Source organism: Taeniopygia guttata, chromosome 3, assembly GCF_048771995.1.
Source record: "Taeniopygia guttata chromosome 3, bTaeGut7.mat, whole genome shotgun sequence".
Taxonomy (NCBI): domain Eukaryota; kingdom Metazoa; phylum Chordata; class Aves; order Passeriformes; family Estrildidae; genus Taeniopygia; species Taeniopygia guttata.
The window spans coordinates 22,279,712-22,302,603 of NC_133027.1; the positions used below are offsets into that span (position 1 = coordinate 22,279,712).

Genomic DNA, 22,892 nt, shown 5'->3' on the forward strand with positions numbered 1-22,892 from the left:
TAAGGCCATGACCCTTCCTGTTCGCTCTCTCTTCCCCCTCATCTCACAGAATAAAGAAGCTGGACAAATACACTGGGGATTAGAGCCTCTTTTGTATCTTTGCCCATCTCCTGATTCACCTTCCCTCAAGGCCTCGTATCACTGGGCTAGACTAGTAATTTGGGGGGCTGAGAGGGAGGTGCATCAAAGGTTTTTTATTTTAGGTTTTTTGCCCTACAGTCCATTCACAGTGTTAATGTCAGTCTGCAACATCTCGTGGAGCATTAAATAAAAAGGAGTAATAAAGCTTACACTTCTCTGTATTTACAGAATGCTGATGGGTTTGTGTATCACAAATCCTATAATACCTAAATACCCATCCCAAGGGGGAAATACAGTTAATCAATAATACTGTAAAGCAAAGCTCTGACCAAACAGCTGTCTTAAATCGCTGGTATCTTGAATTACAGTGTTAATCAGTGATACAGGGCACTGCTTGCATGCCCTTGTGCTAGGATCCTCATATTGGATAAAATGAATTAATGAAACTTTTTTCCAAGAAAGAGTAGAAAGATTTCAGAGTTAGTACTTTCTTAAAGCTGCCAGAACATGTCCCTATTACTGTGGAAATGTCAACGCTGTGAGCAGAAAAGGGAGGCTATGATCCCACTGCCCTTTAATCAGGGGGAGTTGTCCTCTTTATGATGTTAGAAGAGTGTTACCAAATTGTTTCTCAAGTTCACTTCACTGAAGCTGAAGGTCGACCTTTGCAGTTGTTACTCAAAGGTGTTACTGGTTCTGAAGAAGTTTTCATACAGGAGTAACTTACTGTTATATACACTCAGGCCATCTGTCGAAGGAGACTGCACTTGGGGCTGTAATGACTGCACACTCTCCTAGGCCACAGGCTTGCTGCCTAGGGCAGACCCAGCTCCTCTCTTGAGCAGTCCATGCCATTCTTCCTGCAAGGACATGACTGAAAAATATGGTGAAGTATTCACAAATGTTGCTTTGTTTTTGTTTTTTTCTGGGTTTGGCCATCTTACAATGCTGTGCTTAAAGCTTGTTTTATAAAGGGGAATTGAAAATGTGTTTAAATAGCTCATTGTCCATATGGACAAGCTTCTTGGTACTTTGGTAGGGAAACACTTTTTGAAAAGTATGCAGATAGTTAAGCATTACATAGTAGATAGACAGGAGAAAAATACTCATTTTGCTCTGGAAGCTAGGTAATTGCAGTCATCTGGACTTAACTGTTTCAAAACATTATGTCAATCTCTAGCTAAAATCAGAAAAAATCGATGAGAGGCAAATACAGCTGTTAAAAAGCCTTTAAATTATTTATGTTTTAAAGACATTTACTGTTTTCTCAGTAGTAGACCTGTAACAAACTGGAAAAAAAAAGTTATATAATTTCCTGCTTCAATTTAATAAGATGATGTTTACCACAGGCCACTTTTTGAGTCAGCCCTGCATATGCTGGCTTTTAGGCTCATCCCTGTCTAGCCTTATAATAGCTCTGCAACACTGGAGACCTTGCTCTTTAGACTCTGGTTTCAGAAACTGTGCATTGTATGTTTGTTGGGAGCTTCTCTCCTTTCCTTCTTTTTAGGGGCATTTTTTTTTTCTCTTACTTTATACTACTGTAACCTTGAATGGTCTCTAGGGTCTTGCCCAACTCAGAAAAACTTGTAGGCAGCTCCAGTTGCTGATGTGGTTCCCTGGGCCTCACCTGCTGCCTGTCAGTCAGGAAGCCCAGCTGGCAGGTGTATTCCTGCCTCCCTTTCACCTGTAGTAAGAAAGAGGCTGCAATTCTGTTTAGGTCTTTAGACTTTTGATGTTTGGTCTTAGCAGAATTTGCATTTAACTCAATTTATAGAAAAAATATTGAAAGGAAGATGCAACTATGAGCTGGCCCAAAAAAGACAAAGACATAGGAAAATGAACTCTGTGTGCAAACTCCCTTCCTTGGCAGAAAAGCTGCCTGTGACCTGCATGCAGAGTTCCAACTTGTGGTCCTTGATGTGTCTGAGAATTTCTGTTAGTAAATTGGTACCTTATGCTACATCTATTCTATCAAATTACATAGTGTCAGGATGGTTTCCTTGGCACTGCATTCTGATCCTCAATACTGTTACGTGGCTCAGCAGGTCTCAGGCATTTTTTTCATCCAAGCTAACCAATTTTTTTCCTATACTCCCTCCTGAGCACTCTTGGTTCAATACATAGCACAGGCCAGGGTGTGTTCCTGGTAGCCACACTTTTTCAGAGGTAAAGATTGCTCCACAGCATGGGGGTGAAGTGCTGCAGGGCAGCGACCTCCAGGCAAGACCGTGGGTCTTTACTGACCTGTGTTTGCCCAGCCCTAAGCCGTGACCACACCATTTGCATCCTTCTCTCTCCCAAGTTCTGATGGTTGTGCAGCAGCACAGTGAGTTGGAGCAACTCAGCAGCTCAGCTGAACACTTACCTTTACTTATCCTTATTACTGTTGTTAGGGTCATTTTTCAGGTAGCACTCTACGTCATTTGACCATTACTAGCATTTCTTGAAAAGCTGAATATTGCTTAAGGAAATACCACTGAAGTTAATGAATTTAATGAAGTTAATACCCCACTGAAGTTAATGGCAATATAATTTTAATGTGGCTTGAGCTGACCACAAAGCAGTGTCCTTGATCACATACCAAAGGAAATATGCAGCCAATTGAAACACAGGTTTCTTGGTTGAAACTCTGCTGGTTTTGTCTCTTAGATTGAGAGACTATAAACAGGTTCTCATGTAAGTATAGGCCAAGCCCTCCCTTCAGTCCAAGTTCACCTTATACCAAAGCCCTGGCACAAGATCTCAGTGAGCTTAGCAGACTAAAATCACCCACAGTGTGGACAAGCCCATGACTGCTGTCTGACTGCACCTTGCTCCACTATGTCTAAACAACAGAGTCCTGAGGGTCCCAGAGAGACCCAACAACACAGCAGAGGATTTCCAGGCGGCTGAACTGCAAGGATCTGTGCCATCAATATGAGCACTTATGGTAATGGGGCAGGAATTTGGCCCACTTTCATCCAAACAGTATAAAAAAAGCCAGAAAGTCCTCACACCAATTACAGTATTTAGCCATCCTCAAATTATAATTCACATTGTTGCTGGAGAACCAGTTGGGAAACATAGTGCTGGTTTTTTTCTGGTTTGTGTTTTTTGCGTTTGGTTGGGTTTTTTTTGTTGGTGGTTTTGGGGTTTTGTTTTGGTTTGGTTTGGTTTTTTATTTTGTTTTTAATCACTTATGAGATATGAGTTATAAAACGTGATTAAACTGAAAAGAGCACAGTTCTTTAGAAAACACAGAAGCAATTTTAGTACACTGGACAGAAATGTTTCCTTCAAGGATTGCTTAGTGCTGTTAGCTTGGAACTCCATATGAGAGAATAAAATCAGGCAATAAATAATGCTGACAATGATTTTCCTATTTGAACATCTCCCAGCTGGAATAGTATGTTTGTGTTCTGTGATCTGCATGGGTGTCCAGATTATTACCAAATCCCAAATTCCTGAAGCCAAGTTGTTTTCAACCCAATGTAAAACATATGTTGGGATCTATATTATTTCCTTCCTCTTTATGTAATATTATGGCTGTTCAGAGCAAAGCCTGGAGAGAGTGGATTGAAAGATTACTCTTGTTTTCTCAGATTAGCTCCTGCCTTGATGGACAGTGTCAACACACCTTTGGGAATGCTGCAAGAACTCTCTGTGCTTTTAAGATGTCAAGAAGTTCAAGGAGTAGAGGGTGGCATGTGAAAATTAAAACTAATTATAAAGAATGACATTATTAGTGGTGAGGAGGAGTCCCTAGCATGTTTTGTGGAGATTTTTCAATTACTTCATTGCATAATTCATGTTCTTTGAACAATGAATCAGCACACAAAAAAAAAAAAAAAAAAAAAAAGCCACACAGAAGAAACTAGTCAAAAATGTGCACCGAGAATTGTGGTGAGCTGTAGACACAAGATTAGCTACTGAGGAAACAAACTTCTCTTATCAAATACTGTACTCCTCCTTCCTGTAAAAATCCTCAGCAACAGGGTCTAAAGCCCACAGCCAGTAAACAGGGGAATGTCTTAGTGCCATTAATTTCAGAAAAATATTCTTGTAATTTCCTGGTGTTCCTTCTTGAGCAAAATTGTCGAAAACACAGGAGGTTGAGCTCCCATCTCCCACTGTAGTATCAAAGAAACTTTCTACCATTGCAAAAAATCATCTCTGTCTGCTCTCCAAGATTGTCATTCACTTTCATCTACTTGCAGCTGTGCATGAAGGCTATTTTTCTGAGGCTCTTGAAGATATGATCTAGGAAAAAACCTCTTACCTGCATTTCAGATTGTGTCATCTTCTTGACCAGGCTGAGAAAGCATAAAATTACAAAAATTATGTGTCGCCAACAGAGTGTTTCATATCTTATCCTTCTTCACATAATATATAGCCTAATTTCATGTGTCGATAGCTTCTGCTTCTAGTAAATTGTGAAATTTGTATTACTAAAATAAGATTTAGGTAAAAATCAGTATTTCAGTTAATTTTATATCTGCATGCTAATTATATTTCACAGAACTCCTATGAGGTAGGTAATCCTCACTTTAACCTTTGGGAATGAGAAATATGAAGAAGTGATAGTCATCTCCCTCAGCTGAAACCCTTTATTTAGAAGAATTTCATTTTAGATAGTAAAGTAATTGGCGTTTTAAGCAGATCAGCAGTTTAGCTGTGGAACATCTTTAAAACTCTGTGAGCTGTGAGCAAATGCCATAGAAGTGGATGGAACGACAGGAGCAGGTCTGTTTTGAAATGTCAATGGCTGCTGTAATCTTGACTGCATTAGCTAAACCCTAAACTGAAATAAACTAAAAAAAATCAAATTATCAGTGGTCAAAGTCCGGAAGAAAGAACATTTCATTGTTTCTTCCAGTTTTGTCAGCAGTATTGCTTAGATACAAGATTAGATGTTCACTCTCCTAGAATTAGTTTTAGGGTGTCTAGGTTGCCTATGTTTCATAAAGTATAAGGAAGAGTTTTTTCCCCCTGAGTGCGGTCAAACATTGGAACAGGTTGTCTAGAGAGGTTGTAGAGTCTTCATCTTTGGAAATATTCAAAACCCAGTTGGACACAGTCAAATTGTCACTAAATATCCTGAGCTGGAAGGGGATCCCACAAGGGATCATTGAGTCCATCTCCTAGCCCTGCACAGCATCATCCCCAAGAGTCACATCATGTGTCTGAGAGCATTGTCCAAACGCTTCTTGAGCTCTGTCAGGCTTGGTGCTGTGACCATTTCCCTGGAGAGCCTGTTCCAGTGCCTAACCACCCTCTGGGTGAGGAACCTTTTTCTAATATCCAACCTAAACCTCCCCTGACACAACTTCAGGCCATTCCCTCGGGTCCTGTCACTGGTCACCACAGAGAGGAGACCAGGGTCTGCCTCTCCTCTTCCCCTCACAAGAAGCTGTAACTGCAATGAAATCAGTCTCCTCCAGGCTGAACAGACCAAGTGGCCTCAGCTGTTCCTCATATGTCTTCCCCTCAAGGCCCTTCACCATCTTTATAGTAGTCCTGGGCAACCTACTGTACCTGACCATACTTTGAGCAGAAGGCTCCAGGGTCCATTCCTACCTCAGAAATTCCATGATTTCTAGTTTACTCTGTACTTTTGTTAAATCCATCCCTGTTTTCCCTGACTGCGGTTTTTTTCTTCCTGAGGATCAGGGGACAGACACACAATTGAAGCCCAGTTAAGGGTCCAAAATCTTTCTTCTGTCACATCTGGTCTGAGAACAATCAATACACTCAACAGGAAGAACAGAAACATAGAATCATTTAGATTTGAAATTACCTTTAAGGTCATTGAGTCCAACTGTTAATTCAGCACTGCCAAGTCCACCACTAAACCATGTCTCTAAGTACCGCATCTACATGTCTCTTAAATACATCCAGGGATGGTGATTCAGCTACTTATCTGGGCAGCCTGGTCCATTTAATTCAAATGAAAACACAGGGTAAAACATAAAATAATAAAGCAAGAAAAATAAGTACTCTACTCACACAAATATGTACTGTTTCTATGAAAGGGAGATAGAAATAAGATTTAGAATAAAATTTAGAAATCGTAACTTTTGTGGCCATTAACTGGTCATGTGACACTCTAGGTATTTGCCCCCAAAAAAATAGTAGTAAGGGCTATTTTAAAACATTAACTTCTAACAAGGAACAAAGATAGTGACACTTTATCTAAAGCAAGGAAATTTGGTTTTATAGTAACAAAGTTTCTAGAATACCCTCTGTGAACATGACAGTTTGGTTTCTTTTGTAGCCTATAGGAGGTCAAACACCATCTTCTCAGTTCTAATCAGCAGGATGTACATCAGTTTGGAGCAAAGGTACTTCTTTCTTTGTTAAGAGGCTTCACAAGTTTTATCCAAACACTTTTACATAAAATTCATGTGAGTGCTTGGCCTAGGGGGCTGTATCTAGGCTCTCTCTTTTCAGGTAAATCCCTCTCTCCTAACCAGCCCTCCCCAGGCAATCTATGAGGGCTTCATGAAAAGGCTGGGAATGACAAAAAGAGGACGACAGCTCTCCAAATGTCATTGATTAGAAGGTGACTAAGAAAGTCTTCCACCGCTGTTTCATCATAGAAGGAAAAAATAAGGCTACTGTACTTTGAAAAAAAAAATACAAAAAAACCATCTTTTTTCTTCAGAAAATGATTTTAGGATCTGACAGGGAAATAACAGAAGGCCTTTCTGCTGCCTGTAATCAGATGCAGTAAGAGAGAGAACTCTTTGAGATTTTTCCTCATGCTTTAGATTTGGGTTGTTAACTAGATGGACCTTCTTTATGTTACTTTGAAGGAACTAACTCTCCGAAATGCCTTTATGGGGAATTTAGGATCCTTCCTAAGGTTCTGGAATTAACTCTTAGTTCCACTTTATAACATGTAGTAAGTGTTAGATATCAAGTGCTTTATTAAAATTGACCCTAGGTGATTAATGTAAGATGTCAAAATGAGTCAGTAGATAGACAATTGAAAGGTGTCAAATTTTCTGAATCTGCTGCTCCTTACAGCAACAGTGAATGATTCTTATGAAGGAGACTCATCATTCTCTGAAACAGTTCCAGCCAGATCAGCAGCCAGACCTTGTCAGACAGTTGTTCTTGCAAAGGGAAATTCATATGGTAGTATGCAGTATAACTCCTCTGTGGATAGAAACTACATATACAAGGATTCATGTTAACATCTAGAACAGAAGGAAGGCCTTTTTAGACATTATAAATATCAGCATTCATCACTGCATGTAAGTAGATAATTAGGGTAATTATTCCAAATTAGCAGCTGCAAGCCCTGCAGATGGGAATTTCAGGGGCTGGTAATTATTGTAAGATAGAATTTCTGCAAGTTGCAAAGCCCTTTCCATATTTTGGAAGATGTATATTTAATCACCCTCATACATGATGTGAAATGTTTTTGTTAATATCTCAAAATAAAAATCTTTCCTGCACTTACATAATGCTTCTGCTTTTCTTTAAAGCTATGTTGAGGTCTGAGATAGCCTGGATTTGGAAAGATTTTTCCAAGTATTTAACCTATCATCTCAAGTAATGAAGAACTAGGCTGAACTGGGACTCAAAGTTTGCTTCAATTCTCAGTCCATGAGGAAAAACAATGTCAAGGACCCCTTCTTCTTTTTTCTTAATTCTTTTTTTTTTTTTTTTTGTTTTGGTTTTTTGTTTGTTTGGTTGGTTGGTTGGTTTTGGTTTTTTTTTTTTATTTTGAAGATGGCAAAAAGACTCCAGCTGTTGTCCAAAGCTCTGGATGAAACCTTCTGAGAAAACACATGGTCAAACTTCCTCACCAAGTTCCATAATCATTTTCACTGTGTTCAGTGTATTGTGCTCCTTCGAATGGTTTAAGGAAAAAAAAAAAAAAAGAAAATCCAACAAACCCCAGATATTTTAATTGTGAATAATGTTGTAAGAGCCAGAACTGCTTCTGTGACAGCCAGTGAGTTGGTCTAATTAGAAAGGGATTCTTGTTGCCTTTTCTACTACGAGCACACCACAAATGGAGCAGGACTTCTTGGGTTTTTTGCTTTGGTCTTTAGCTGTTATGTGAATTCCTATAAATTATGAATATAGACAGCAAAAGAAATGCAATCAACAGAAACAGTAATGCACATAACTAAGGTTTGTCCTTATCATAGTGAAGAAGTTTATTTTTTAGATACTTTAATGTACAAAATCAGTCATTCCTATCTTTTAAAATAAGATTGCAACTTCAATCAACAAATAAGCCTGTGTTGTACTAATTTAAATCCAGTCCTTATCTAGTTATTTGAACATGAAATTTCAGACAAAATAAAGTTTAGAAAGCAATAATTTTCTGCATTTCAGTAAGTAAAAGGTTATCGATCAATGCATTTTTAAACTTTCTATGGAATTATCTTTGAAGTAAAATGAAGGAAAGAAGTTTCAAACCTAAATAATTATTCAATGAAAAAGTTATGAGAGGATTTTTAAAGAAAATAATATTAAGACATGATAATTCAGCTTTAGTACTGAAAATTTAACAGTACACCTTGTAGTGGGCCTATGTAGATGCCAGTAACTGGGTTTTTTTGGTATTTGGATTTTGGCTTTAGCCATGCTAACATACATATAATAAAGAATATTTTAAAATAAGAGTATGTTTGTATGATATCAAGTAATAAAATAGCTCTCTAATTCAGATTTTTACAGCTGTTAGAGTTGTCACCTGTAGATTAAAAATCTAGATGCTGAATTTAATGTATGTATATTTAGTATTTTAAGTGACTGGCTATGACTACTATGAATACTTGTAAATGATTTTTTAGGTCTCATAGAATCATAGAAAATATTTCTGCAGCATTAATCTTATACATATTAGGTCTGGAAAAAGAAATGAGAATGATATATCACACTTACAGGCTTCAAGTTTTGGAAGATTTTGCTTCCTTTCCAATCACCATCCAAAGCTGAATAATGTGAAAAGTTTGTTTCTTTGCATGATGTAACTCATATTTCACTTAGATTCATGCTTTGTCCAATTACTTTGTATAAGAACATGACTTTTTTTTTTTTCGCTGATAGTTATCCCTAACATTTTCCTGATATGGGCAATCTATTTCATCTCTTTTTTTCTGACTTCATCTTCAGTCTTTTTTTTTCTTCATTCTGTCTTAAGCTTGGGCTTTTAAATTTAATATCTCTCTTTTTCTTGTTCACCCCCTTTTAAAACTTCATTTCTCCTTTACTCTCTTTTTAAGACTCAAAGCCCCAGGTCTGTTTACCTGGTGTGCATGGCTAATTCATCTGTCTTGAAAGGGCCATAGATGGCAAGCAGATCATGTTAATTATTTAAACCCAGTCTCCAAAAAAGCTGAAACCAATGGGAGCATTTGCTTCAGCTCCACAGTGAACTCAGTCTATAGAAGTTTTCAAATATATTTGACTTGAAAATCTTTATTTGTGGCATGAAACTACTAAATATATGTTTATCTGAGATTTCAGACTTATAGTATATTAGTAAATAAAGACATTAAACTGCCTAATATAGATGGAATCATAATGTTGATAAAGGATTTGATGCTGCCAAGAACATCTGCCTTGGTCCATTAATGAACTCTGTCACATCCTACTTTTTAACTATGAGTCCTTATAATGTATTACAGAGAGTTGCCTATATCCTTAAAACAAATTAAATGCATAAGTGTGCTTCTGGATTAGAGCCAGAGGACTCAGCACCTTGGAAGATTAAATTAAAAAAAAAAAAAAAAGGCAATACTGTCAGAGACAGGCTGTATTTAATCATAAGCATTGAAACAAGGCTGATTTCACTTTGGATTGAGGAATCCACTCCTGCTCAATTCTTTGGTAATTTGTGGTGCAGAGAGATTGCCATCCACCAGCTGTGGATTATCTGAATACCAATTTTACTGTTTGGAAATCCACTTGAACTGCATAAAGGCAACTGCAATCCTGCAACCGCACATATTATTTAACTGGTTGAATATCTCATATATTACAATCTCTATCAACTATTTTTTAGTTTCTAAATATAAAAAAAGACAAAATACCATTTTTTCTTTTTTTTTTTCTCCACAGAAGTTTGCCCTAAAGCCTAATTTTATCTATTCATGCCAAGATCATGGCTTAGTTTATCTGAAATAGGCCAATCACCTCCCTGAAAGCCCCTTATAAGGATTGCTGGTAATAAACCCTGAAGTACTCGGCTTTCAATGAGTTTTAGGTCTGAGATACCTGATTAATTTACTGTTATCAGATGAAAATCTATGTGCAAACTTTAAGCTGCTTCCTGCACTTTAGAGCATATCTACAAATAGATATTGCAGCTCAACTCACAATCCATGACTTCATTGTTCCTTGGGTCCTAACATTTCTAAACTTAAAATTTCCAGCCCTGAAGTTGAAGTTAAATGGCAAAATCATTTAGGGTTCTTAGAAATCTCTTTATAAGCAATTTGTTTCTGAAGAATAAAAAATTCTTTACTTGTCTTTGTAAAATGAATAACGGAAGGGAGTATTTAAACATATGAAAAGAATAAAGCACATTCTGTGTGTGTGTGTTTTATGGTCTCCATTAGGTACCTCAGGATGAATGGGGAGGATATCCAGCTGGTGGGAAAGATGATGAGATCCCATGCAGAAGAATGAGAAGTGGGAGCTATATTAAGGCCATGGGAGATGAAGAAAGTGGAGATTCTGATACTAGCCCCAAGACATCACCAAAATTATCAGTTCGACCAGAGTCATTATTAAAATCCATTGGGCAAAGACCACTCGGAGATCATCAAAAGTAAGCTTCACTACACCTTTCTGGAAGTTGTCATGATCTGGATAATTTTCTTTGTCTCTTATGGACAATGGTCAGCTTTCATAGGAAAAAATATCTGTAGTTTAAAAGATATTTTTTTTTTGCTTAGTTACAGTTTCTTGTGGTTACTGGATGAAAACCTGATATCTTCTTCCATCCATGAGATAAATCTTCTACTTCTGAATGATTTTGTTATGTTTACTGAAGGAAATGTATACACATTTTATGCCAAAAGTTCAAAGTTCTGGGTTTTTTTTCTCTAGAAGGATTGGTATATAATACAATTTCTGTTATTTCATTGCTTTCTCTGAAATAGAAAATATACTCTGTTCTCTACTAGATATAATATTAAATATATAATTGTACCATATATTTGGCATTTTACACCTTTTTTATCAGTGCAATTCTTTATGTATCAGCTATACTGTATCATACTCATTTAAACACATTATGGAGGATTTTGTTTGACTGGGTTATTTTTCATTCATGCTACCATTCATACTACCTTCAATATGGCCTATTAAATAACTAAAGCAAATCCTAAAACTACAGGGAAGTATGTAGATATATATATTTTACAATAGATTTTTATTTTCCTCTCCTTTTTATCTTTTCAATATATCATTTGATAAGTAAACCGTAAATATTCTTGTCAGGAGAGTTTCAAAGTGGTAGCCTGATTTAAAAACTGCAGATTCTATTAATTTGACTGGATGTTTCTCATGGCTTATCAAATTTATCTTTTTGCCTGGGATATAAACTAAAGAAATTAAGAGCGAAATCTTGGACCAAGTGTTGTTTATTGTTCTGTAAGTAATACCATATGGTTTACCATAGTGACTCACCTTTTCATAAAACAAAATATAACAAAAACCATAGGCAAAAATCCTTTTGGTTTAATTAAATTGAATTATTTGACTTGCAATCTGCAAGAAAGACACCAACTTTCACTATTATCGAAGAGAAGAGTTTCCAACTTCATTGCTTCATATTATACTGGCCCAGCCACTGCCTGACAGAGTTCTGGGCACTGTTCTAGACCAGGGATCATTCACAGAGACAGTTTGGTTGCAGTCATTCCAGTTTTGGAGGGGATGTCTTCTCTTATTCATACAGCAAACAAATCTTTTTTTAGATACTGTTCTAACTTTCCAAGCACTTAGATCAATTAAAATATATTCTATGCTGTTCTTTGTTTTCAGCTATGGTTGGGCTTCCCACAAGGGAATCTGAGTAGCAGCACAAATTTTCCAGTGAGTGACAGGACTTGGTGGCTGCCCTAGACCACTGCAGCTTATAAACATTCAGACAGCAATTGAACCTAACTAAACATACATATTCAAATAAGGAATATATTTTAAGTAAGAAAGTATTCTGATTTGTTAAATCATGAAGGCAGGTGGTTATTGGTAGGCCAATACCAAATGTTGTGTCTTCTGTCAGTTTTCCATGTATTGCAAATACAGCACTCAGAATTTCATTGATTAAAGCACGGGTGCACTGCTGATGCAGGTACTGGGGTTGGCAGCTGTGCTTGTTCATGACCTCAGAGGATTTCATGGCATAGTCACCACTAACCAGTCAGAAAAGAAGGAAGCTTTTGTAATACTGTAAAATATTATTAGAGGCTCTGTTGAAAATTTGTCACTAGCACTGGACTTAGAATAGTTGAGCAGCCAGGCTGCCCGTGTTGACAGATATCTTTTAAGTCCTTAGTTTTTCCTTAAACTGAAGGGCAAAACCTTGAATCTACCAGCCTAACGTTCACAGGTTTTTCCAGGGGACTTCAAGCAGAAATGTGACAACTATTCTGGTTCTTGTAAGTCTTCCTTGCAAAAATCTACAGATTTCAGCAATCCTAAATCCTAAATCCTAAAAATCCTAAATCCCAAATCCTAAAGGCAGGCAGAAAATTTCTTGTTGCACAGAAATACAAAGTGCTGATCCTAAAATTGGGTTTTCACCACAAACCATCTCCTCCCAGTATCTCTGTCCCTGTGGTTGCCTTTTCCATCTGGTGGATGTCTATGAATGATATAACAATGGATAATGGTTATGGAGCCTTCCTTCCTCCCCCAGCATGGCTCAGTAATCCCCACTGCGTGCCGGGCACCATTTGTACGACTGATCATGCTGCTGAACCAGAAGCCAGGGCTTTGAACAGCATTCCTGCATGTATAGCAGGGCTGAACAGCATTTCTGGCATGTGTTATGAGAAATTACATAATTCAATATGTCAGCTGCATTAGCTGGCTTTTTAGCTTGTTTACCCAGATGGAGGGAGCCAGTGCACAGTAATAAAATGAGGGTTTAATTCTCTTAGTTCTCTGCTGGGGTGACAGGGTAGCTCAGAACTGGGGTCTGCCAGACCACCAGTAGACTTGTAATAAAAGCTGAATATTGATAGTTTTGGCAGTATAAAAACATTTATTGGCTGCAAAACAAAAGTAGATGTATTTCACAAGAAAAAGCCTACCTTTCCTTCACTATCCTGAATACGATAAAATGAAAATTAGAACAGCATTCACTTAACCTTCAACAGATGTTTGACATGTGTGTGTTTCTCCTCTGAGTACTATTAGGCATCTTTGCAAGGATTTTTTTTTCCCATTTAAATTCTGTTTATGCTTCGACAAAAGTAAACCTTATTTTACTGGTTAGTGTTGCTCAAAGATCCAGCAAATTGAACATTAAAAGTTTCTAAACAATATAAATGCATTTTTTGCTTTTGAATAAATGAATACAAATAGATAAATATAATAAATAAAAATAAATTAATAAATAAAAATAAATAAATATAATAAAAGTATTAAAATTCTGAAATAATATCTTTTAAGTTGCTTTTGGAAAGGAGTATATTTTACTCCAAGGTGGGGTGGGGGACGGGGGGGGCAGGAGGGGGGAAAAAGGAAGTGCATAGTCTGCCACTGCTGTTTTATATAGCTGACAGAAGCAGGTGATACACCCAACAACAGCCTTCTGATCACAACCTCTGTCAGAGAGAGAGCACAGCCAGCAGCATCCTCAGCCCACCTCCAGCCTGGGCCACCTGTCTCACCTTTGGCTAATGCCAAGACATGGTTCAGAGACCAGCTCTGTTGGATGTAACCACTCTCACTGTAGGATAGGGAAGCTTGGCCAAAGGGTCAGGTAATGGACCTAGCTTATTTCTGAGTATAGCTATAGCATAAAGGGGCTCAGGTTTTTTCTGTATTTTTCAAAAATTAAATGCTCCTAAATATCTAGATTACTCACTGAAGATAAATGAATTTCAATTCTTTCTTTATGCTTCAAAAAACTAAACAGTATGTTGCATGACTTAGTCCAATAACATCAAGTTGAAACCAGTGTAATTTGTTAGTATTATTAGGAAATTGCATTTGAGCAAATTGTAATTCAATCAGACTTGGTGTGGTGGAGACAGGACACATACCTGAATCTACTTCCTTTCAACTTTTTGCTTTCTTGGAATGGTGCCAGAAGTCCTATTTAATGTGGAAATTATGTTGACTCTGAGTACCCCTGGAGAAAAAAAAAAAAAAAAGTTAATTTTTTAAAAACTATTTTTCACTATGATTATACAAAATTGTTCAGATATCAGTTTTGGTATGATGGAGCAGCAAGCCCTTCTATTCAGTCCATTGTTTTCTGCTGTGCTGTGATGCTACTGAAGATGAAGTTAAACTGTGTTGGAAGGCAGTAGTTTGTAGAAGATATGTCATATACTGCAAGGCATTTTCATTTACATTAAAGATCACAACAACTGAACAGTTTATGGAATGGATAGCTGAAACAAAGTTCCCTGTCCTAAATAAGTTTTCTGCAAAACCTGATGAGAGATTGATCCACATGGCTTGTAAGGTTATCCTTTCAACCTAGTAAATGTCATTTTTCTGTATTTATGACAAAACCAAGCAAAGCTGAGATGGAAGCATCAGAGACACTGGGATTCAGAAAGCAAAGTTGAAAATAAAATAGGAATTTTATACTCTGGAATAAGAGAGTAATTCTGAAAAACTGAATATAATATGGTTATTTGATGCTTTTCATTTTCAGGAAAAAAAGTACTTAATATACTGATTATGTAAATGAACAGAATAACACTGTAGAAATAGAAAATTCTGTTTTCAGTATCTCCTTTTTGAAGTGTTATGAAAGACTCTGAAAATCATCTCACCATGTAGTCAAAAGTAATAACAATAGCATTTAGCCCAAAGTAAATACACTCTATTTGAAGATCATACTGGTATCACTCACACAAATTAAGAGTCATGCTATGCTGAAGTTTTCCATTATGCTCTGAAGTGATTCACAGGAAACTATGAAGATTAAATAGGTTAATCTACAGTAAAATAAATTCAGTGACAGCAATGTGTAATGTGTAATTCAGTGACAGTAATGTGTTTTGTTTTATAAAGCTCTAATGGCAGACTTTTCTGTTTCTGGTGGTCCAGACACCTTAAGCTGATGGGTGGGCAGACAGAAAGACATGTGAGCACAGAGGTAGTACAAAAATGTAGTGTTTCAGTGAGGAAGGGAATCTGCCATAGTACAAATTATTTGGCAAAGTACCACAGTACAATACCAGTGATACTTCAAGTTGTCTTGACAACCCAAGGTTAAGTTTTTTTCTTAATACTCAGCCAGATTTTGGCCACTGTATGGAATGAGCATCTTAAATTATGAATCACACTCACAAAGAGAGAGCATCCGTGCCTCCCTCAGATGTTTAACATCTCTATTTTGTAGTTTTTTTACACCTGAAGAGCACAATGCATGAAATGTGGACGTATTTCAGCCACTCTCACTCACAGCTTGGTGAGTCACCACTCAACACAAAACACTTCATTCATATTGTAAGTGAATATGTCTAAAACCTGAAATGGTTGGCATGTTTTCTGGCTCATAGCAAACCAGAATGAAAGAATGATCTTTCACTGCTCTCCCTCTTTTCAGAGTGAGAGATTGCATCTATCCACAGCCACATAACTTAATGCTTATCTGGACTGTTATCCAAGGCACATCCACGTTCTCTTCTGCAGACTTTGTTATGCCAACAAAAATGTTGCCAAAGCACACAGCAAGGGGATTAAACCTCAACCAGATCTGACAGCACTTAGCTTCCAGACCCCTTGGCTCAGCAGGAATCATGGAGTAGCACAGACTCCTCTAAGACACAGGGGAAATCTCCATTAAAAAAAAAAAAAAAAAATTACAACATGAGAAAGTGAAAGTCAAAAGAGAAATTTGGAAGCAATGCATAAGACCAGCCCTGTGGGTTTTCCTCCATCTTTGCCCATGACAGTGCAGACTTCACAATTCTTTAGTGCCAAACAAATTCATGGGTCTTTCTCCTAAGACACGCCCCTTGGCAGGTGTACACAGAAAGGCTGTGGGTAAGTGGGCACATGTGGGGAGTGGGTGTGCTGCAGAAATGTCACATATTGAGAGTTAAAGCACACCTTCCTTGCTAGAGAAATTAGTGTCCTCTTTCCACATTATCCATTGCTGTGCAGCACTGATCCAAGCTTTTTAATTTTTTAGGCAAACTTAAATTTGCCATTAACCCTTCTACATTTTAAATTAGGAATGGTTTTGAAGCCACTCCTGAGAAATATTTGTAAGAGATGTGGAAAATCACTAGAAAAGGAACCCTCATCTATTATATGTTTTTTATTTACCTTTGGGGTTTTTTTCCCCTCAATCTTCTGACTCTAAAAAGCCTCATTACACACTTCATTAGTAGCTTTCTGAGGCCCTATAGTGTAGTAGCATCTACTCAGAGTCTCTGAGGGGTGAAATTGGAGATTTACCGAGGAGAGTTTGAGGGGTAATTACAAAGCCTTATCAACTAATAATGTAATCAGAGGGTCAATGGCATGGTGATAGTCTTCTCTGCTGCAGTCAGTAAGATATGGGTTAGATTAGGCTGCAGGGTTAAGAGGGAATGCTGATGAAGGACAGACAGTCATCTGGCTACCTAGGAAACATCTTCTATGGGGTCAAAAGACATCCCCATCTTTTCTTCCTTTGCAGAATAATAGCAAATGCTCTTAAGCAGTGTTAGGCATCTTGTTCTCTGAGAAGTAGCATAGTGTGAAACACAGGGACGTCACTGAGCCCAGATCTCCTGCCTCATTTTAGTAAATACCAGCTTTATGTTGTAGAGCTGAAATGTATTACCCTGGATTAGGGATGGAAGGGGGATCCTAAGGCTCTACACAAATTCCAGAGTCTTTTCAGGAATAAAGCAGGATTTTCTCAGAAAAATGCAATAACATGATGGATTGTGGTGAAAATGCAGTAAGATTCAGGTCAATATAACAAGCACAAATAGTGACATCCAAGGGAAAATATGCTTCTGGATTTTTGTGCCTATTTGTTTCTGCTTCCAACAAATAAGTTTGTTTTACTTTTCATTTGAAAAGGATCAAAAGCTGATTTTCTCATTTGCTTAGTTTTCAATAAAAACTAATTAGGACTATAAAGGATGTGTACAGAAACATTTTTTTCAGGCAAGGATTTGAAAATTAAAATGCTTTTGGTTAAAAAGGCAGAAAATTTGTGTGCTTTATATATATATATATATATATATATATATATATTCACTTTTCTCAATTCTACTCAATTGCTTCTCCAGAAATTACATAGTCTCACTAATATCTTCAACTTCAGCATGAAGGTCACTTATTTGCTTTAGATCTACTGTTTTTAGTGGACATACATATGTGCTTAAATTAAGCTCATGTTCAGACGCTTTAATGAATCCTGATAACCTGTAGTCTACAATTGTTCTACCAAATTCAACTTTTTGCATGTGTACATGTATTGCACCAAAAGCAAAAAGAAAAGAATAAGTGAGATAGTTTCCTGAGGAAATTAATGAATATTTCAATTCCACAAATGGATTTAGGAACATATATCTAATATTTGAGTTCTGCTTAGATCTACAGACCTATTTACTGAACTGCTACATGATGCTTTAAATGCCCTTTGAGTTTTTGCCATATCATCCGCCTGAATTTTGTTGATACTGACCAGCTTGTTGCCTGCTTGCCAGGGAGAGCTCAAAATATTATACGGGAGCAAGACTTTTAGGATTGGCTATAGATTAGCTATATCTGTAAATCTGTCACCTTTCAAAAATTTATAGTTTAGATTTATTGTAGCTTACTTTTTTTTATTACAGGAACATTTTGAGTGATCTGGAATATGGGCTTGGTTGAGCCTACATCCTCTCTATCTTTGCAAGGAGTGATCAAACCACCAGACTGTTTAACGATTCTGATGATTTCCTCTCATTCTCTTCTGGTTCATGTTGTACCAAATCCCTAAACACTTACTGACAGTAAGAGTTCTCTCCCACCAGTGATTAGTAGGCATTTCATAAGGATAGAAACAGCAGTCTCCATCTCTTTCCTAACATATTCCTGTAATAATGTTCAAAATATTTCAGGCACACTTTTTAAAAAGGTATGGGTCAATGATGAACTATTTAGGCATCTAAATGGTTTCATTTTGCCCAAATTCTCATATCTACCAGTGATCAAAGAGAAGCTTCAGACTGTCAAATAATCGAAAAGGAATTCTTTGCTACAGATGAATTTATGAGATTTATGCGCACTTTTGGTTTCCCAAAGAGCCAGACTAAATGTGCTATTTCAAAGGCAGAATCAGACTTAATATCTATACTGTGAGTTCTCCAATGGGCTTCATGCAGGCACATCTGGGTGCCTTTGCAGAGCTCTATTGACTCCAGCAGGGCTCCATGGAGATGCAGTGTGACTCGCAGCTGCTATTCAATGGCACTGCTGGCTAAGCTTAATCATTAGATTCTGGTCGATGAGTTATTTCATGTATCTAGGAAGACATAGTTAAGATAGGTCCAGCTAGAGAAATGAATATCCATTGAAATGCAAATCTCTCAATAAAATAGGTTTTGATAACTGCCGCTACTTTGATAATTCTAATGCACCTCCCTTTTAGGCACCCAAGATGAATTCTTTTGCAAATTTTATCTTTTTGTCGCAGAAAGATACTTCTGAATTGTGTAGACTGATTTGAACAGTAGTGATTGTACTTTCTTTAATGTTCCCATTCATTCTCACATTTTTACACAAATGCAGGCATGATCATGAAAATAAAAAGTGATTATTTTAGAATATGGAAATTCCAAAAATTAATTTGATGGAACATGGACTTTCTTTATATTGGATGCTCCCAAATAAACCTGATAAACCCAGTCAGAGTGAGAAGGTGACCTTCTTGCTACCACTTTTAGAGGCCTCTGAAGACATTAATTCACTTTTGGTGCCTTCTTGACCCAGGGTGCACTTGTGACTAAACATTTGACAAAGAAAAGGTACTCTGGGGTGTGATCACTATTTTGAATATGAGTAGGTCAAGGAATGACCTTGGCAAGTGTATTGCTGGCACCACAATCATACTGTTTTAAACAATGATATTAGGTTTATTATAAAGTTATGTGATGTCAATCACTTACTAGAAAATGCAGACAGTAAAATACAAACTGGGATCTCCTTTCTCAGGAGTTATATAGGCAATTTTTCCCCTGGGGTTGTCTTGGCTGTCAAGTATGTCTCCTCAGGATTTAGAATTTGTATGAAGAAGTTAGGGGGCTTCTAGCTTCTACCCTGTACTTGGCTGCAGTGGGTTATACCACAACATTGGCACTGGTCATGCCACACTTCAATTCCTGTATCCAGTTTTGGGCCTCTCATTTCAAGAAGGACATTGAGGTGCTGGAGCATGTCCAGACAAGGGCAGCAAGGCTGGTGAAGTGTCTGGAACACAAGTACTGTGAGGAGCAGCTGAGGGGGCTGGGGTTGTCTAGCCTGGAGAAGAGGATGCTCAGAGGAGACCTTATCACTCTCTACAGCTGCCTGAAAGGAGATTGTAGCCAGGCAGGGGTCAGCCTCTTCTTGCAGGCAACTAGTGACAGGACAAGAGGACACAGTCTTAAACTGCACCAGGGGAGGTTTTACATTGGGCATTAGGAAGAAATTCTTCACTGAAAGGGTAATTGGGCATTGGAATGGGCTGCCAAGGAAGGTGGTGCGGTCACCATCCCTAGAGGTATTTAAGGAGAGACTGGACATGGCCCTCAGTTCCGTGATCTAGTTGACAAGGTGTTGTTAGGTCATAAGTTGAACTTGATTTCAGAGGCTTTTTCTAACTTACTTGATTCTGTGATTTTGTGATTTTTTTGTGTTGTTTTGACCCTGGACTCTTGATAAGATGTTAAAGTGTGCCATTTTCTTATTCTGGCATTTCAAGCTGTCCTAAAAGTAAAACAATATTGTTACCATACATACCTTTTCACCAAACAACAAAACTATTTGTCTTCTGCAAAACATGCAATGTTTGTGTAAGTCCTGGTGCAGTACTGTGTGTTGTAAATCTAGCTCACAGCAATACTCATCATGCAGCAGTACCAAGAGACTTCAGGAGACATTTCACAAACCATCCTGGGTGTTCATCAGCCTCTGATCTTGGTGATGACAAAGGACGGGCCGAGTGCTATGCAAAATTAAAGATTTTGACTGAGTGGTGTGAGGTGCTGTGGCATGCATCGCAGTGGGAATGCCTCCAATCCCCCAGCACCATACGTGGAGTCACTGTGCTACTTCAGACACTATCCATGGTCCCATAAACTTTCCAAAAGTAATATAAAACAGTGGAATTCAGGAAAAAAAAATGAAATCATGTTACCTCTCTCTTGTTTATAAAGTATCTTACTCCTTTAACAAATACACCATTAATCTAAAAGGAAATAGAAGGCTAAGTATTAGATTGCTGAAGATGAGGAAATAACAGTCTTTCTGTGATCGTTAGTTAATGCCCTTCCCTTATCATTAGTTAATGTGTTATTGTAGCTATTGGATTAGCTTCCATTATTATTCCTTTCATTAAAACATGTTTTAAATAGCTCGCTGGTTAGAAAGGCCTAAGTTGGGAAAAGATAAGGAGATGACATGATTTTCCATCTCCTGAAATCTCTTCACAAACCTTATGTAGTGCTTTTTGATTGCAGTACAAGAAAACTCAAATTTTTTGCTACATTTTTGATATATTTTCTGTTAAGGATAACTACAAGAGAAGGAAAAGCACAAATTTAAATGGTGGATTGGAGTCAAAAGAATTTTAAAAGGTCATCCTTTTTTGTTTCTTTGGGTTTGTGGTTTTTTTAGCACATCTTGTTACTTGCTGTAAGGTTGTAGTAACAGGTGTTTTCCTGCAATTATTTTGCCTCATTCTGCTCTTAAACTTTACTCTTGATGTAGTGTTGGATAGAACAGTTAGTTTACACAAGAAGTTGAGGAGGTTTTGGGTTAGTGGTAGTCTCCTAAGTGAGGGGGTGGGATTAGGTGGCTGCAGCAGGTTGAGCAGGACTTTGATGACAACTAGAGGTGTTAGGGGTACTTTTGAAATCTGCAGAGGACAGAAGGATAAGTGGCCCAATGCTGACTTCTGGGGGTTGTCTTAGAAGATCTTGAACAGGAAACTGTTAGCTGGGACTTAAAGAGGAAACAGTAAGGATTAGGATCTGGGTGGGTCAAGAATGAAAAAGAGCTGTCCTTGGAGGTTCTGGCTAATGTGTTTTCTGAGTGTGGAGGAAGGAGCAGCCTTTCAAGTAGCAGCAACAGGACATGTGAGCTTTGGATACAGAAACCTGAATTTTTGCAGTTTAGAGAAATGCAAGAAAATGGAGACTGTAATGCAAGACTCTTAGAAACTGCTTAGGACTGCTTGTGGACTACTATCTCTTCCCTTAGTCTTGATCTATTTTTTGTTGGAATATGCAGCCTAACCTCACTGCCATTCACTCTGTACCAGGCTGACAGGCTATCCCAGCTGAGCTATCACGCATGCTCTCAGTTGTACTGTCCCAGATAAACATGTCATGCTATAGCTCACTTTATCTGGTTATAATACAGTATTTTTTTCTCTCTGAACATGCTCAGGCAATCTGCTGAGTGCTGAATGTGCTATTGCAAATTTAGCTACCTTCACTGGGAGTCCTTCACTTTTAGAGTAGAGGTTCTCAATAGCTGCAAGGTCATTACATGGAAGTGCTCTTCCCCCCAAATTTTCTTTAGGCTTTGAGCCTTTCTTTCAGATAAGATACTTCTAATTAAATTTAAGACCTCTGCCTGGCTGCCATGAACTTCTACTGAAGCCAATGGAAAATGGAAAGTAACCCTTGGGGGCAGAAAAGCTTTTAAAGGACATCTCTTCCTAAAATCTACTCTATTCAGAAAAGCAAGTGGGAAGAGAGCAGACAATTTAATTTTTCCTGTTTGTCTCGCCCTATTCCTCCTTCTCCATAGTACTGATTTTTAGACCCACCTCTTTGATGTTACTATGTATATTTTTTTAGGGTTCTTGGAGATGATCTGTTAAAACTTCTCATTTGCACATGTTTGTCCTGCCCTTCTGCAGTGATCAGCTGAGAAATAAGATCATCTATGCTGCTACAGAACATAAAAGAAAATTATTTTCTTTTTTCAAAGCAAAAGAACTTTAATGTTCTGGAAATTAAGTTCAATAATTTTGTTCCTAAGCTCATAGGTAGAGTGGATGTCATTAAAAACTCAGCATTTACTAAGACCAGATGTTTACTGCATTTTCTAGCATTGTTGACAAGCATGAGACTTCCTTGAGCAACAGATCATGATATTTGAGAGCAACATCCCCATGTAACTCTGGTATTTCACTTCCTGGATCATGCTTATAGCAAGATCATAATTTGCACCATGCATCAACATAATTATCCTGGAGGATAACTTTGAGATGATATCTTAGAAATAAAAAATAATAATTTCTATTTATCAGGAAAATTTCAAAGTGTTAATCAAATGAGAGTAAAATTGCTTTTATAGATTTTATAGCCTTTATATGTTACATTTCTTTCACTTTGTTACAGTTCCATGAATCAATTAATCTCCTCTGATAAATGAAAAATTATTTAACAATCAGGTAATATCCAAAC

General features: G+C 37.5%; 1 protein-coding gene across 50 annotated transcripts in view; it reads left to right on the forward strand.

The window, feature by feature from the left end:
- The window catches only part of DLGAP2 (DLG associated protein 2), a 447,444-nt gene that overhangs the window by 369,368 nt on the left and 55,184 nt on the right, over positions 1–22,892 (forward strand). For all 50 annotated transcript variants that reach the window (XM_030267281.4, XM_041714762.2, XM_072926394.1 and 47 more), the window contains one exon: positions 10,650–10,861. In XM_030267281.4, coding sequence (XP_030123141.4) covers positions 10,650–10,861 — 212 coding nt within the window. The remainder of the gene's footprint in view (positions 1–10,649; positions 10,862–22,892) is intronic.